This window comes from Ursus arctos, unplaced genomic scaffold (genome assembly GCF_023065955.2).
Source record: "Ursus arctos isolate Adak ecotype North America unplaced genomic scaffold, UrsArc2.0 scaffold_14, whole genome shotgun sequence".
NCBI lineage: Eukaryota > Metazoa > Chordata > Mammalia > Carnivora > Ursidae > Ursus > Ursus arctos.
The window spans coordinates 58,481,015-58,497,708 of NW_026622808.1; the positions used below are offsets into that span (position 1 = coordinate 58,481,015).

Consider the following 16,694-nt stretch of genomic DNA (forward strand, 5'->3'; position numbering starts at 1 on the left):
TCTGTACTAGCTGCTGCTCAAGCCTTGTTCTTTCATGAGGAAGATCTAGAGTTATCTCCTAACAGATAAGGAAACCAAGACCCAGGGAGGTGGACAATTTATCCAAAGCACCATAGGTAGTGCCAGGATATGGACTTAGCTCTGTCTGCCTCTTGAGACCATGCCTTTTCTTAAAAAAATAAAATAAAAAAAGTGTTTTTTTCTTTTTAAAAGCCAAGACCAAGTGTTTTGCTCTCAGCCATAAGGAGTGCTGCTTACATGGGTGCCTTTAAAAGTAGAAACCCAGAAAAGAATCATCAAATGCCTAAAATCCTGGAGCTGAAGAAGCAGTAAGACATCATCTAGATTTAGCCTAACGTCGACACTTACAGGTAGGGCAGAGATAGCCTGCATGATTTGAGTTGGAGGCAAAACTAGAGGTAAGGATCCCCTAACTGTTGGTCCAGTGCTTCAGTCTCCGTACCACATTACCTCTCAAACTACCTGAGAACCAGACAGGGATTCTGAGCTAGATAGCTTTAGGGCGTGGTTCCTATGCCCTTGACCTGCTATCTTATTTGAGATCTTGAACAAGTGACAACTTCTCTGTGAAAAACAGGGATGATATATTTTACACCATACACATGTAGTCATTCACTATAGCGGTTAATACATAGTCTTTTATTAAATTAAATGTTATTAAAGTTATATTCCTAGTATTATATTATTCACGAGGCCTCTTCAATCTTGAATGCCCATTTCCAACTCCTACTAATTGTTCACATCCACTTTACATTTCCTACATTTGAATTTCTATGCCCTCACAGAGTTCACAACACATTATCCATTGTCAAATTAAGAGAAGTTTAATTTATACATTCTAAAAATCAAACTTGTGATTTGGCCATGCTTATGTAGAATAGATCAACTATGATCAATTCACTGCCACATTAGAAAAAAAAAAAAATCAATGAACGTGGTTAAGCTGACCTGACTTAATTTTTTGGAATAAGTTGGCCATCAGGATGATCAATTGAGCTGTCTACCCTATCCCTGACCTACCTAATCAAAGGTCAAAATGGTGGTTATTAAACAAGCCATTTCACTCCCTAAATTGAATGATGTTTTCTTATGCTTCTAATAAAGGGTAATTGATTAATAGAGCACTAAAGGCTAACATCCTTCAGAGTTTTAGTTCCTGCCCAAGTGATCAAGAATATAAATTTCAACTAACGCTACACTAAGTGAAGCAGTGCGGAGTTCTATAGTGTAAAGGATCATGTGTTTGGAGAGTAGAATGGAGTCAAGCTTGGCTTCCAAACAGGTAACATCTCCCTTCTGAGTTGTCCTCTATAAAATGAGAAGCTGTTTTAGATGTGCTACGTGATCTCTGAGGCCAACTTTCACAATTCGTGTTTCTCATACTTCACAGGGAGGTCGGCTTGTTTGCCTTTGATCAGTTGAAGCCAAACGAGAATCTGAAATAGATGTTATTCCCAAGGGCTCTTCCATAAGCACGTTCCCCCCCCCCATGCCACGCCACCTACTTGGATTGGGTTTATGCCAGCTGGCTGTGTGTGGGCTTTCTGCTTTTCGTTTTTCTTTCTTTCTTTTTTTTAAAGTTTCTTTTGTAATTCTTCAGTCCATCTAGTCTAGCCTTGCCGTTTACTGTGCCTGGCCAACCCTCCTGCAAGGGCTAACGTGCTGTCCATGCCCAGTTCCTCTTAGAAGCTGAATGAATTGTGACCCCAGCTTCTATGCTCAGTTTGGAGACCAGCTGCGCCTTTGCGTTTTCCCAGAGATGTTGGCCGACACTGCACCTGCAGTGTGATGGATTTGCCCTGGACTGAAAGGGGAAGGAAAATGAGGGGGAATCAAAAGATCACTGTGTTTACCCTCTTTTTTGCACAGCAGTGCATTTATACTACCCAAGTATACCAGAGAATTTTTGAGACTTTATTAATTAATAATAATAACAAATACAAGAAGAAAAAGGAGGAAAAGAAAAAACTAAAATAAAACTAGAGAACAGACAATTAAATTTTTCTCTGGGAACCATGAAAACAATAAACATTTAAAGTGATCAGATTAGGAAATGCTGAATTAGGGATCAAGACATTTGGGTTTTATTTCGTTTCTCTGCCAATTAACTGGGTCATCTGGGATGACCTAGGGGACCTATAAGGTTCTGCCTGCCTTTAAAATTAGGTCTTCCAAAAGAAAAGAGTGTAAAATGAATTTTTTGTAAATGCAGCACTTTTTTTAAAACCACTAAAGTTTTCTTCAGAGCAAAGATTCACACTGTAATATATTGAGTCTCTAATTATAGGTTTTCACATATGGAGTATTTGCCAATAATAGTTTGAAATTGATATTTAATCATCTACTTACCAAATACATTAGCTCAGCATTATAGCTGATATGATTGTTATTATATTTATCTATAATTCAAAGGTTGCAAACTGGCCACAGGCCATAAAAGGCCTTGGAAAGCATATGGTTTTTGTCTGGCTACCCAGTTAACATTTTTGGACAATTGGGAGTCCATGCACACTCCAGTTTTTTACATGACTGTGTTAGATTCAGCTGCCTTCACCTACCTAGCCCCGAAAGTGCTGGAGTTTGAGATCTTGGCATAATCAAGCTAGTTGCTTCCATAACAATTCAATAACAAAAAAGGAAGGGAAGAAGAGAAGAAGGATTGCCTCTCAGAAAATAGCTAGAAGTAGTTTTGCATGACACCAGGAGAATGGGTTGATTGATGACTTCCTGAGGTTCACTCTTAGCCTGGGAAGCTGTGACTACCTTTCCTTTCAACCTACTTACTATAAGATAAATAAAATAGGACACAAAGTTGCTAGACTTGCTCAAGGTCACTTAGGAAGTTTGTGGTGAAGCCAAAATTAAGAATCCCTTCCCTGGTGTCCTCATTCTGTTGCTCGGCCCACTCAGACATGCTGCTGCACTGCTTGCTGATGAATAATGTGGGCTCTCAGGAACAGTTCCTTATGCAAAAGAGCCTCAGCAAGCTCCATTATGTCCTTGCAAGGGGATAGACTTTATTGTTTCCTTAATGTGTTATGGAGACTATTATAGCTCTTCCTCCCATATGAACCCTCCATCTGTGATCACTAACACACACTACAGGGTGTTTTGCTTTGGATAATGTGTGAACAAGGAACATAATTTGGGGAAATGGTTGAAGAAAGAAATCTAAGATTCAGAAAGGGCCAGGGACCAGACAAAAGTCCAAGAAACTAATATCTTTAAAAATAATCCATGCAGGGGTGCCTGGCTGGCTCAGTCAGTACAGCATGTGACTCTTGATCTCAGGGTCAAGAGTTTGAGCCCCAGGGTGGGTGAAGAGATTACTTTAAAAAAATAATTTAAAAAATAGCCCATGCAGATTCAGTGTTCACAATGTATGTGTAAGATCTTATTTTCTTCCCAAGGAAAATAAAATATACCCTCCAGAAAGAATTTGCTGTGATCTCTCTCTCTTTCTGGCTCCACCTGCACTAGCCATTTACATTGTTAGAAGGCCTCTGGCCTAGGGGCGCCTGAGTGGCTCAGTCCTTAAGCGTCTGCCTTCGGCTCAGGGCGCGATGCCGGAGTTCTTGGATCGAGCCCTATGTCGGGCTCTTTTGCTGGCAGCCTGCTTCTTCCTCTCCCACTCCCCCTGCTTGTGTTCCCTCTCTTGCTGGCTGTCTCTCTCTCTGTCAAATAAATAAATAAAATCTTAAAAAAAAAAAAAAAAAGGAAGGCCTCTGGCCAGGCTTTTTTCAAAACTTATAGTTGCTAATAGCACAAAAGGTACCCTCTGCTGATTTCAACTTCCTATTCCTTCCTTTCATACTCAACACCCATTAAAAAGACTAGATCCAATGAGACATCAAACCTGTAAATAATACCTAACATCTATTGGGCACTCGCTATGTGCCAGGCCCTCTGCCAAAAGCTTTACATTTAACATCTCATCCCAATTCTCTCACCACCTTTGCAAAGTACATTCTATGATCTCCATTTTCTAAAAAAAATTAACTGAGACCCAGAAAGAAAGCTTCAGTAACTTGTCCAAGGTCACAGAACTGAATTTGAAACCAGGCTTGTCTCTGCAGAAGCCACGCTCTTTAAACTCCCGTTTCCAAAAGCTTATAGCCAGATGCCTGGGTGGCTCAGTTAGTTGAGTACCCGACTCTTGCTTTTGGCTCAGGTCATGCACAATCTCACCAACTCTTGGTTTTGGCTAGGGTCATGGTCTCAGGGTCATGAGACCAAGCCCTGCATCGAGCCCACATTGAACCCCACTTTGGCCTCTGTGCTCAGAGGGGAGACAGCTTGAGATTCTCTCTCTCCCTCTGCTACACTTCCTCTCTGTCAAATAAATAAATAAATCTTAAAAAAAAAAAAAGTATAGCCTTTTGAGCCTAAGAATCATCCACTTGTACCTGCAGCAAAAGTCAAGGTGGCCTTCAGCACAGGAAATTACTTCTGGGAGGTCAACCCAGTTATTGCAGTCTGGCTCCACCTTGTTCCCATCCCCCCCACAACAGAGTGGCTACAGGGAGAATTTATATTGAAACATTGCTTTTTTTTTTTTAAAGATTTTATTTATTTATTTGACAGAGAGACAGCCAGTGAGGGAGGGAACACAAGCAGGGGGAGTGGGAGAGGAAGAAGCAGGCTTCCCAGCAGGGCAGGGAGCCTGATGCGGGACTCGATCCCAGGACTCTGGGATCACACCCTGAGCCGAGGCAGACACTTAATGACTGAGCCACCCAGGCGCCCCGAGACATTGCATTTTTTAACCAGAAGGAAAGCTTCACTGAACAAAAATCCCATTGTCCCATTATTAAGCCATACCTAAAAGAAGATAAGCAAATTCGAATGCTGCATTAGCTCTGGATCTATTTGGAGACCAATAAAGCTAAAAAACTGATTTTCCTAAACATGTACACAGTGTGAATTTGGCCACCAAAGACAGTATGCATAAAAGCACATGTCCTAAGAAGGCATTTTTCTTCATTTTCGGGGGGGGCGGGTGGTCAAAAATTTAGTTCTTCACTGCTGTGACTTACTATGTCTATGAAAGGATGCTAATTTCCAGGTTGAAGGTTTGTATTCCATAATTTGCTTGCCTGCATAGGGTTTTAATTTAGCCTATTTGGTGCCGTATTTGGTCTCTGAATTTCTAACACTTAATTCCAATAATACCAGTTGAAAATATAATGGAAATGGTAAAAAATAACCATGACTTTTTTCCAAACACGTGTCATGCCCAAAGGTCTTAAAGAGATTTGCTTATTCATTACCTCCCAATACTCCTGCAGGGTGAAAATGAAATTTAATAGCAAACTTGATGAGGTTCCAGAGATTCAAATAAGTATCTGAGGGCTCACTCCATGCTGGACTCTTTCCCAGGCTCTTTAGTTATCATCATTTTCATATATGAAGTATGTATAATTAGCCTTAATTTAGGCATAGAAACTGAGATAGAGAATTTCCATAGTTTATCCAAGATAATAAGATAATATTATCTTATACAAGATAATAAGTGAAGTGACTTCTGAAGAAGTCAGAATCTGAATACAGATCACTTGATCCCCCAAGACAGAATTCTTTCTATAAACTGAGAGCTATCTGGGTTTTAATATAACTAGAATTAACTTAATCATCATGTTACTGTGATTTCTTATTTCTTTCGTCCAACTTCATAAGAACTCAATGCATAAGGATCCAACCCCAAGTCATACTAAATACTGTGATTTTGTTAAAATAACATCCCATCTCATATGATTCTATGGTGAAAATGGGGATCAGTGCCAAATTCACTGATGGTGATGACCATGCAGTCCATTTCCTTTGGAATTTTTATATTCAGAGCGGAATGTCCTAAACATATCTTTATTGGAAAAAGAACCATCAAAGTAATTATGTAATTGTTTGTGGTCCTCTTTGAAATGCATCCCTTGCCAATTCTGGGCCTTTAAAGCTATGGGTTTTTACTTAAGGGACTGCTTCTTTAAACTGCCAGAATTGTTTATGGTACATCATTCTGGTAATTAGCAGGACATTTTCTTCTCACATTTGACCAACTTAGTCCAGTAAGCCCTAGAACAAAGCAATTCCACTTTTCAAAAAAAAAAAAAAAAAATCTGCCAACCATTTTTTATTAATTTGCAGAATTTAAGTTAATCAATTTGTATGTATGTGATAAAAGTTGGCCTGAATTATAATGGATTCATGTTTTTTTATTTTTTTTTATTTTATTTTTTTTTTTTAAAGATTTTATTTATTCATTTAACAGAGATAGCCAACGAGAGAGGGAACACAAGCAGGGGGAGTGGGAGAGGAAGAAGCAGGCTCACAGCAGAGGAGCCCGACGTGGGGCTCGATCCCATAACGCCGGGATCACGCCCTGAGCCGAAGGCAGGCGCTTAACCGCTGTGCCACCCAGGCGCCCCTCATGTTTTTTTAATGATAAAAAAATTAAACTTACCAGCTCCCATTTTTAAGTATATAATTCAGTAGTGTTGTACAACAGAGTTCTCAAGCTTTTTCATCTTGTAAAACTTAAATAAATACCCATTAAGCACAAATTTCCCCTCTCCCCTTCCCACACCCTTAGCAACCACCATTCTACTTTCTGTTTCTATAATTTTGACTACTTTAGATACTTCATGTAAGTAGAATCATACAGCATTTATCCTTTTGTGATGGGCTTATTTCATCTAGGATAATGTCTTAGAAGTTCATTCAACTTTGCTCTTTTTCAGGACTGTTTTGGCTATTTGGGGTCCCTTGAGATTCCATATGAATTTCAATATTTTTTTTAAGATTTATTTATTTATTTGACAGCGAGAGAGCAGCAGAGGGAGAGGGAGAAGCAGACTCCCCACTGAGCAGGGAGCCCAGTGCGGGACTCGATCCCTGGACCCCAGGATCATGATCTGAGCCAAAGGCAGATGCTTAACTGACTGAACCACCCAGGCACCCAAGACTTTTTTTTTCTATTTCTGCAAAAACTGAGATTGAGCTTTTGATAAGGATTGCAATGAATCTGTAGATCACTTTGGATAGTATGGACATTTTAACAATACAATTCATGAACGTGGGATGTATTTCTATATATTTATGTATTTTATTTCTTTTAGCAGTGCACAAGTCTTTTACCTCCTTGGTTAAATTTATTCCCAAGTATTTTATTCTTTTGATGCTATTGTTAAGTTGGATTATTAATTTCCTTTTTGGATTGGTCACTGTTAGTGTACAAAAACACAATTGATTTTATGTATTTATTTTGTATCTTGCAACTTTGTTAAAATTGTTTATTAGTTTTAACAGTTTAGGGTTTTTTGTGACATCTTTAGGGTTTTCTACAGGTGAGATCATACCATCTGCAAACAGAATTTTGTCTCTTCATTTCCAATTTGGATCCTTTATTTCTTTTTCTTGTCTAATTATTCTAGCTAGGACTTCCCAATACTAAGTTGAATAGAAGTAGCTAGAGTGGGCATCCTTATATTGTTCCTGATCATTGAGGAAAAGCTTATACTCTTTCATCACTGAGAATGATTTTAGCTGTCGGCTTTTCATATATGGTTTTTTCTTTTATTCCTAGTCAGTTGAGTGTTTTTATCATGAAAGGTATTGAATTCTGTCAAGTGCATTTTCTTCATCAACTGAGATGACGATGCAGGTTTTGTCATTCATTCTGTTAATATGGTGTATTACTTTGAATTGTTTTCATATATTGAACCATGCTTGCATTCAAGTTATTCATGGTGTATAAACCTTTTAATAAACCGTTGAATTCAATCTGCTAGTATTTTGTGGAGGAGTTTTGCATCAGTACTCATCAGGGACATTGGTCTGTAGTTTTCTACTCTTGTTGTGATAATGGATTTACTTTTAAACACTGTTAGTGAATAACTTCTGAGACATGCCTTATGTTTTAAACATACAAAATGGTTTAAGCACTCTATGAAGCTTTGTTCTATGTATAATGTCATGTTCAAAAATTAGGCTGGAAAATATGCTAAAGAGAATTCAGAATGGCAAACAACTAGAAACATCTTAAAACACCTCCTTTTATGTCAAGGAAGTTTCATTCTCCACTCCCAAAGAAGCCAAATGCAGGTTTGGGAGAGGAAAATGTCTTCCTTCTATGTTTGCTATGGTGTCTAACATTCTCAACTTGTGTGGTTTGTTTGTTTAAAGAGGAATGTGTATGTCAAACAGAAATTTGAGCATTGCAATCCAATTACCTCATCATATATTTTAAACTAAAATGGAGGCATTATTCATGTAAATATCCAAAGTACAGCCCCATAAAAGATATTTTTCAATGGCAACAGATGGTTTTGAGAGTCTCACACAACTTCAAGACATACTTACTTTTTGCTATGTTTCCTTAAATTCTGTCAAAACATAAATATTAGTTGAAATTCCATCTCAGAGTTATGAAAAGTAGATTTATTTTTTTGGTTTTCTATTTTAAATTAAAATTAAGCAATAACATGAGGCAGAAATCTTCTTAATGGAAAATTGACTGTGGTCATTATACATGTTTTAGGATTATTCTAAATGGAAACAAAAAGAATGGAATAAATTTATGGAGGTAATAATATTTAGGAAATTATTATTCCCTGAGATATGTTTTTATTTTATGGAATTTCCTGATAAAAGTCAGAATCAGGTAGTTTTATAATGTTGAAAAGTTTTGTACGTACATAATATATGATAAAGTAACCAGATTAGGTGAGGAGAATGTGGTGTGTTTCCTCCCCACAAAGAATAGCAAGTATCCAGCGTCAGCATTGTGCAACACATTCGTTTCCTTCTTCTTCCTCCAACTGTCAAATCTGGATTGGGTGGGTTTTTTTAATACCATCTCCTTAGACCAATAGCTTGGTTTGCATATTTTGTATAACAACAACAGAAATGTAGGACTTTTCTTTCTTTCTACTAAAATATGACAGATATACAACTTTTAGGACTGGCTACTTGTATTAGTTTGCTTCTTGGTCAGTCACAAGGATAACTATGTTTTGCAAAGCACAAAGTAATAGCAGCAAATATGAATCGAAAGCTTGCTATGTGTTGGACACTAGATTTCAAGTACATTATATGCTGTATTTTATTGAATTCTTACAGTAATTTTATGAGGCTAAAGAAAACACTAGTCACTGAAGGTCCTTCAGTACTCAACGCTGAAGTTCATTATAGAAAGACAAATGTAAGGAAATACGTAACTCTACTTTTAATAGCTTAGCAAGTGACAGGCCTAGTTTTGAGAAAGCAAGATAGACGATGGATCCACAGTGGCTTTTTATCCCTGATTGGAATCCAGGTAACTAGAAACATTAACTGCTAATATTATCTTTATAAGCAGATGAGCAATACATATTTGACCTCAGAGGACCTTATTAAAACCAATAGATGGGGTGCCTGGGTAGCGCAGTCCTTAAGCGTCTGCCTTCGGCTCAGGGCGTGATCCCGGAGATCTGGGATCGAGCCCCACATCAGGCTCCTCTGCTGGGAGCCTGCTTCTTCCTCTCCCACTCCCCCTGCTTGTGTTCCCCCTCTCACTGGCTGTCTCTCTGTCAAATAAATAAATAAAATCTTAAAAAAAAAAAAAAAAACAATAGACAAGGACTAAATAAAATCAAAGGTCCCCAGCTTTCCTTCATTTACTTGTTCTCTAACCACCACTAACAACCACTAGCTAAAACTAATATGGATGAGAAATATAATAAGATGACAATAGGGATGCCTGGGTGGTTCAGTCAGTTACGTGTCCTACTCTTGGTTTCAGCTCAGGTCATGAGCCTCACGTCAGGCTCATACACTGGGCATGGAGCCTGATTAAGGTTCTCTCACTCCCTGTCCCTCTGCTCCTCAATCTAAAAAAAAAAAAAAAAAAGGATGACAATAAGTAAAATTAACTTTTTACTTTTGTGAGCTTTATATAGATTCCTTTAATTCCCTTGATAATTCTAATGACCAACCCTATCTTATACAGTTGAAGAAGCTGAGGCTTCAAGATATTAAAGAACATATCCCCAAAAAAGAACATATCTACTATATCCATGCTTTATAGCTACTAAGTGGCCAGTGACATTCCCCTGAGATTGTTGAAATTAAACATGTGTAAGTATGTTTGTGTTTTTCATGAAGATCGGTGATAATAGTGGGGTAAAATCCTTTGACTATTTTATTCAGTCAAGATCAGCTGTGACTGTTAGAATATAAGAAAAACTGATATTTGCTTTTTGGAGTTGTGTTAAATTAATTTTTTGCATAAGAATAACTGAGCTAGGGGCGCCTGGGTAGCGCAGTCCTTAAGCATCTGCCTTCGGCTCAGGGCGTGATCCTGGCGTTCCGGGATCGAGTCCCACATCGGGTTCCTCTGCTGGGAGCCTGCTTCTTCCTCTCCCACTCCCCTGCTGTGTTCCCTCTCTCGCTGGCTGTCTCTCTGTCACATAAATAAATAAAATCTTTAAAAAAAAAAGAATAACTGAGCTAGAAAAGCATTGGCTGAATATGTCTACAGAATATACCATTTGGAAGAGAAAAACTGATGAAAACAAATAAAAACAATTATTAGTTAAAATATAAATAACTAGGGGTGCCTGAATGGCTCAGTTGGTTAAGTTCCTGCCTTCAGCTCAGGTCATGATCCCGGGCTCCTGGTCCTTGTGCTCTCTCTCTCTCTTTCTCTCTCTATCTCAAATAAATAAATGTCTTTTTAAAAAATAATAAAATATAAATAACCAAAAATGAACTTTGAGTCTCGTATAAACTGCATTTTGTGCTTTGCTGTTGACATTTTGACTTTTTTGGAGCCTTGCAATTTTTAAAATCAACTTTATTTTTAAAGAAATGACAGCTGTGTGTTTTTCGAAGTGTCCCTATTAAGAAAGAGTTTTTGTGTGCATTTGATGACTTTACCCAATTAAATTGTAAAAATGGTAACAGCATTAGTGTAGTAAGTAGAATTATAGAAAAGTATACTGTAATTTAAAAGCTTATGTAGTTACTTTGAACATTCTGTTAATAGATTTGTAATTATGCCTTTTTAGTAGACAAAAGATAATCTATAATATAGAAAGTATATGGGAAAAATAACATAACATCTGTCCTAATCTAATTTTCAGGCACATCTCCAGACTTTGATTTGGCTGAAGTAACTTATACCACAGAGCTGTGGGCATGCCTGGAATTGAGAGACACAGTTAAAAGACTCCCAATTGCTTCCTGCCTTTTTGAAAACTACTGAAAACCATCCCTTCAGACTCCGGAGTTTTACACATCTCAACCGAGACTTTGCTTGAATGTTTACATTTTCTGCTTGCTGTCCTACATACCACTATCCAGTGTTCACCTTTTGTTAAAACTTAGGCGTGTCAGGAGTTGAGCTTGCTTGGCAAGCCAGCATGGCTAGGATGAGCTTTGTTTTAGCAGCTTGCCAATTGGTGCTGGGCTTGCTAATGACTTCATTAACTGGGTCGTCCCTACAAAATAGTGAGTGTCCACAACTTTGTGTATGTGAAATTAGGCCCTGGTTTACCCCGCAGTCAACATACAGAGAAGCCACTACTGTTGATTGCAATGATCTCCGCTTAACAAGGATTCCCAGCAACCTTTCTAGTGATACCCAAGTGCTTCTCTTACAGAGCAATAACATCGCAAAGACCGTGGATGAGCTCCAGCAGCTTTTCAACTTGACTGAGCTAGATTTCTCCCAAAACAACTTTACAAATATTAAGGAGGTAGGGCTGGCAAACCTGACCCAGCTCACTACTCTACATTTGGAGGAAAATCAGATTACAGAAATGACTGATTACTGCCTGCAAGACCTCAGCAACCTTCAAGAACTCTATATCAACCATAACCAGATTAGCGCTATTTCTGCAAATGCTTTTTCAGGCTTAAAAAATCTTTTAAGGCTTCACTTGAACTCCAATAAATTGAAAGTTATCGATAGCCGCTGGTTTGATTCAACACCCAACCTGGAAATTCTCATGATTGGGGAAAACCCTGTGATTGGAATTCTAGATATGAACTTTAAACCCCTCTCAAATTTGAGAAGCCTGGTTTTGGCAGGAATGTATCTCACTGATATTCCTGGAAATGCCTTGGTGGGCTTGGATAGCCTTGAAAGCCTGTCTTTTTATGATAACAAACTGGTCAAAGTTCCTCAGCTTGCCCTGCAAAAGGTTCCAAATTTAAAATTCTTAGACCTCAACAAAAACCCCATTCACAAAATCCAAGAAGGGGATTTCAAAAATATGCTTCGGCTAAAAGAACTGGGAATCAACAATATGGGGGAACTCGTTTCTGTGGATCGCTATGCCCTTGATAACTTGCCTGAACTCACAAAGTTAGAAGCCACCAATAACCCCAAATTATCTTATATCCACCGCTTGGCTTTTCGAAGTGTTCCTGCCCTAGAAAGCTTGATGTTGAACAACAATGCCTTGAATGCCGTTTACCAAAAGACGGTAGAATCCCTTCCCAATCTTCGTGAGATCAGTATCCACAGCAATCCCCTGAGGTGTGATTGTGTCATCCACTGGATTAACTCCAACAAGACCAACATCCGCTTCATGGAGCCATTGTCCATGTTCTGTGCCATGCCCCCTGAATATAGAGGGCAGCAGGTAAAGGAAGTTTTAATCCAGGATTCAAGCGAACAGTGCCTCCCAATGATATCTCATGACACATTTCCAAATCATTTAAACATGGATATTGGCACAACAGTTTTCCTAGACTGTAGGGCCATGGCTGAGCCAGAACCCGAAATTTACTGGGTCACTCCTCTTGGAAATAAGATAACTGTGGATACACTTTCAGATAAATATAAGCTAAGTAGTGAAGGTACTTTAGAAATATCTAACATACAAATTGAAGACTCAGGAAGATATACTTGTGTTGCCCAGAACGTCGAAGGGGCCGACACACGTGTGGTAACAATTAAGGTTAATGGAACCCTTCTGGATGGTACCCAGGTGCTGAAAATATATGTCAAGCAGACAGAATCTCATTCCATTTTAGTGTCCTGGAAAGTTAATTCCAATGTCATGACATCAAACTTAAAATGGTCATCTGCCACCATGAAGATTGACAATCCTCACATAACATATACTGCCAGGGTCCCAGTAGATGTTCATGAGTACAACCTAACACATCTGCAGCCTTCCACAGATTATGAAGTGTGTCTCACAGTGTCTAATATTCATCAGCAGACTCAAAAGTCATGTGTTAATGTCACAACTAAAAACGCTGCCTTTGCACTGGACATTTCTGATCAAGAAACAAGTACAGCCCTTGCTGCAGTAATGGGGTCCATGTTTGCCATCATTAGCCTTGCGTCCATTGCTGTGTACATTGCCAAAAGGTTTAAGAGAAAAAACTACCACCATTCATTAAAAAAGTATATGCAAAAAACTTCTTCAATCCCACTTAATGAGCTGTACCCACCACTCATTAACCTCTGGGAAGGTGACAGTGAGAAAGATAAAGATGGTTCTGCAGACACCAAGCCAACCCAGGTTGACACATCCAGAAGCTATTACATGTGGTAACTCAGTGGATATTTTGCTTCTGGTAGTAAGGAGCACAAAGACGTTTTTGCTTTATTCTGCAAAAGTAACAAGTTGAAGACTTTTGTATTTTTGACTTTGCTAGTTTGTGGCAGAGTGGAGAGGATGGGTGGATATTTCAAATTTTTTTAGTATAGCGTATCGCAAGGGTTTGACACGGCTGGCAGCATCTCTAGGCTTCCAGTTTGTGTTTGGTTTTTATTCTTATCATTATTATGATTATTATTATTATATTATTATTATTATTATTTTGTTTTAGTTGTGCTAAACTCAATAATGCTGTTCTAACTACAATGCTCAATAAAATGATTAATGACAGGTTGGGGTTCCCCTGTGCTTTTACCCCTTCTGAAGCCATCAGTAGAAAGTACCATGTCCTCCAAAAAGCTAACATACAGTGTGAAGCAGCATTGAACCTTTTGTAGCAATCTGGTCTACAGACTTTTAACTCAAGAAGCTAAGGCTAGACTTGTTACCTTTGTTGAATGATGTTAGTTGACTGTACTGTAATGTTGTATCAACTGAATTGAATGTTTGCCTTTGAACAATGACTTTTCTTTTTTTGTAATAGTTAAAGAGGCTTAGAATAAGCTAACAGGCAATAGATATATGTATATCAGATTTTTTAATGTAACAAACTACATGTTAATTGTTACTTATTCTTTTTATCTTTAGTAGACACTTTTAAAAGAAAAGACAATTTTGTTGTGTTTAACTCACCAACATGTGGTGTATAATGAAGACAGAACTATAATAAATTAGTTTTGTTCTGATTTTTTAGAACACTTGCAATAATGTATCATTTATAGTTCTTGCTAGTTGCAGTGGTGATATATTTCACATCCCTAAAACAACCACCAAAATAAATCAACTAAAGCATGATGCTTTTTAAAACTAGGCCCTAAAAAATTTTGAATTCTTTTTCTAAGGGAAGAAATAACTATTTTAGTGAAGATATTTTAATGAAAAGTATTTCTATATTTTAAATATTACCGATCAGACCTAATGGAGGGAAACATCCTTATGAATAAAAAGGCATATTACTGTACACCATGCATCACTAAATGTGGTTTAAAAAAATGGAGATAGACACATTGATAGAGACAGATATGTCACATTCCTTTTCTGTAAGGGTTTGGTTAAAATCTGAATTTTTTTAGTAGTATCCACACTCTTCATCAAAGTCTAAAACATACAGCTATGCAGTATTCCAAAATATATTACATGTTACTCCTTTTTAAATGGCTTTCTATATGCTTAGACTCCTATTAGCTCATATATCTGTATGGAGAGATCTGCTGAGACAAGTAAATGGAAAGAGCTAGATTTAGGTAGAAGGTCAGTTCCACAAAGTATGTGGGGGGGGGAGGTGGGGAGAGAGTTAAAGATATATAGAGGAAAAAGGAACCATTTGCAAATGCAGATTAATAATACACAGAAATAAAGAAAAGCTTCTCCAGATGGCACCTGCTGCCAGAGACATGCCGTCACACCAGGAACGATAAGATTGTAAAGGGACTGCGAGCTAGCAGGTGGCAGCTGAGCAAAAGCAAGAAGAAGGGAGCAGAAAGAACACGCAGGTGAGGCAAGCTGAAAGGATTTCTTTCTTTGTAAAATTCCTTGTTTCATAAATCATTTAGGAAAAAAAGATCATTTTTTTCCCCATTTCTAAAGGGGAAATTTTTTTTTTATCATATGCTGAAACAAATGAGCTGCAGCAGAAAAATGAGTATTTGAGCTAGAAGCATCTCTTCCCAGAGCCTTCATTTCTTGATGAGAAAAACCTATACCCAGAGAAGAACTGTAACTTGCCCTGGTCAGACTCTCCTGCTCATTGAGCACTCTGCACTCCCATCTATGGCTCTGGGTCCTACCACTTTCTAGACTCCCGTGCAGAGCTCATCTCTCACAGTTCTCAACGACCTCTAGTGCCCTTGCTTCAAAAATGCTTTATATCCTCAAGTGCTCATTTACTCAGGACAAAATTCAGCACAAGAGCAGAACCTGAGGGTCAGAAAAGCTACATTGTTGATATTACCATGTACATGTAGGAAACAGAATTGATTTTGCTTTGGATGCAACCTTGGGGAAGTTTCCTGTTGGGTGATTCTTGTCTTCAAATATCTACAGAGAGTAGTACACCATCCAGCAAACTCCTAGTAATTCTGCAAACAATGAAAGGGGAGTGATACTGAAGCATCATGCTTAGAGCAGGGAAGAAAGAGGTGGCATCGTTTATCCCATAAAGCAACGATTTGAACCTGCCACATTATCATCCCTCAAATATTAGTAAAATAAATGGAGGAAAACAACCATTCCTCTCTAACAACCATTCCTCTATTCTGGATACATAGCAAGCAACCAGGGAATCCAAGTGTTTTTGTCAACAACCTTTTGCCAGGCCAGTTTGGGGGAAACACTCCCTTTTAACTTTTACTCCTCCAATAAAATATTTTGAGCTTATTTTTCCTTGTCTGTGCTAATTGGGTTGGTTTTCAGTTGATAGAAAGCAAAATGGCATGGTGCTTTTTTCCCTAGCCAAGTATTTCTTCATTTGTGCTTAATTCAATTTGATAAGTTAGACAGCCAGTGAAATTAGGCATCAAAGTAGTTCCTGATTGATAATGGAGGTTATATCACCTTTACCAGTGAAGTGACAATTACAGGTCACTTTCTAATTTCGTATTTTCCCTTTTGCTGCCCTCAGGACATATAATGTATCTCAACCTGATTTTACAAGGTTATTTTTGGAGGTATTACTTAAAACAGACATTCTCAAATTTGCCTGTTTAATTAATGACAAATTGAAATGATGCCATGAATATAAAAACAAATGCAATGTTTGAATATAAATTTTCCTAATTTGGCTGTGGGTTTAGTTTAGTAAAAAGGAATCATCTCCATTCTTTAGCAAACAAACACTACCAAAATCCATTATTTTCTCACATGTGGTTTTCTACTCATCCATTCATGCATTCATTCATTCATTTGCTGAAAACACCACAATCAACTCTTCACTTGTTTGCTTTCTATTTCTGCATTCATTTTCCAAAGCATTTTTATTTCTTCATTACTGTTTTTATTAAATGGGGGAAGAAAAATATTTTG

General features: G+C 37.9%; 1 protein-coding gene across 2 annotated transcripts in view; it reads left to right on the plus strand.

The window, feature by feature from the left end:
• Positions 1 to 14,376, plus strand: part of LRRN1 (leucine rich repeat neuronal 1) — a 35,826-nt gene extending 21,450 nt beyond the window's left edge. For both annotated transcript variants that reach the window (XM_044385025.3, XM_026501260.4), the window contains one exon: positions 11,139 to 14,376. In XM_044385025.3, coding sequence (XP_044240960.1) covers positions 11,418 to 13,568 — 2,151 coding nt within the window. In that variant the 5' untranslated portion in view covers positions 11,139 to 11,417 and the 3' untranslated portion in view covers positions 13,569 to 14,376. The remainder of the gene's footprint in view (positions 1 to 11,138) is intronic.
• Positions 14,377 to 16,694: the final 2,318 nt, after the last annotated feature.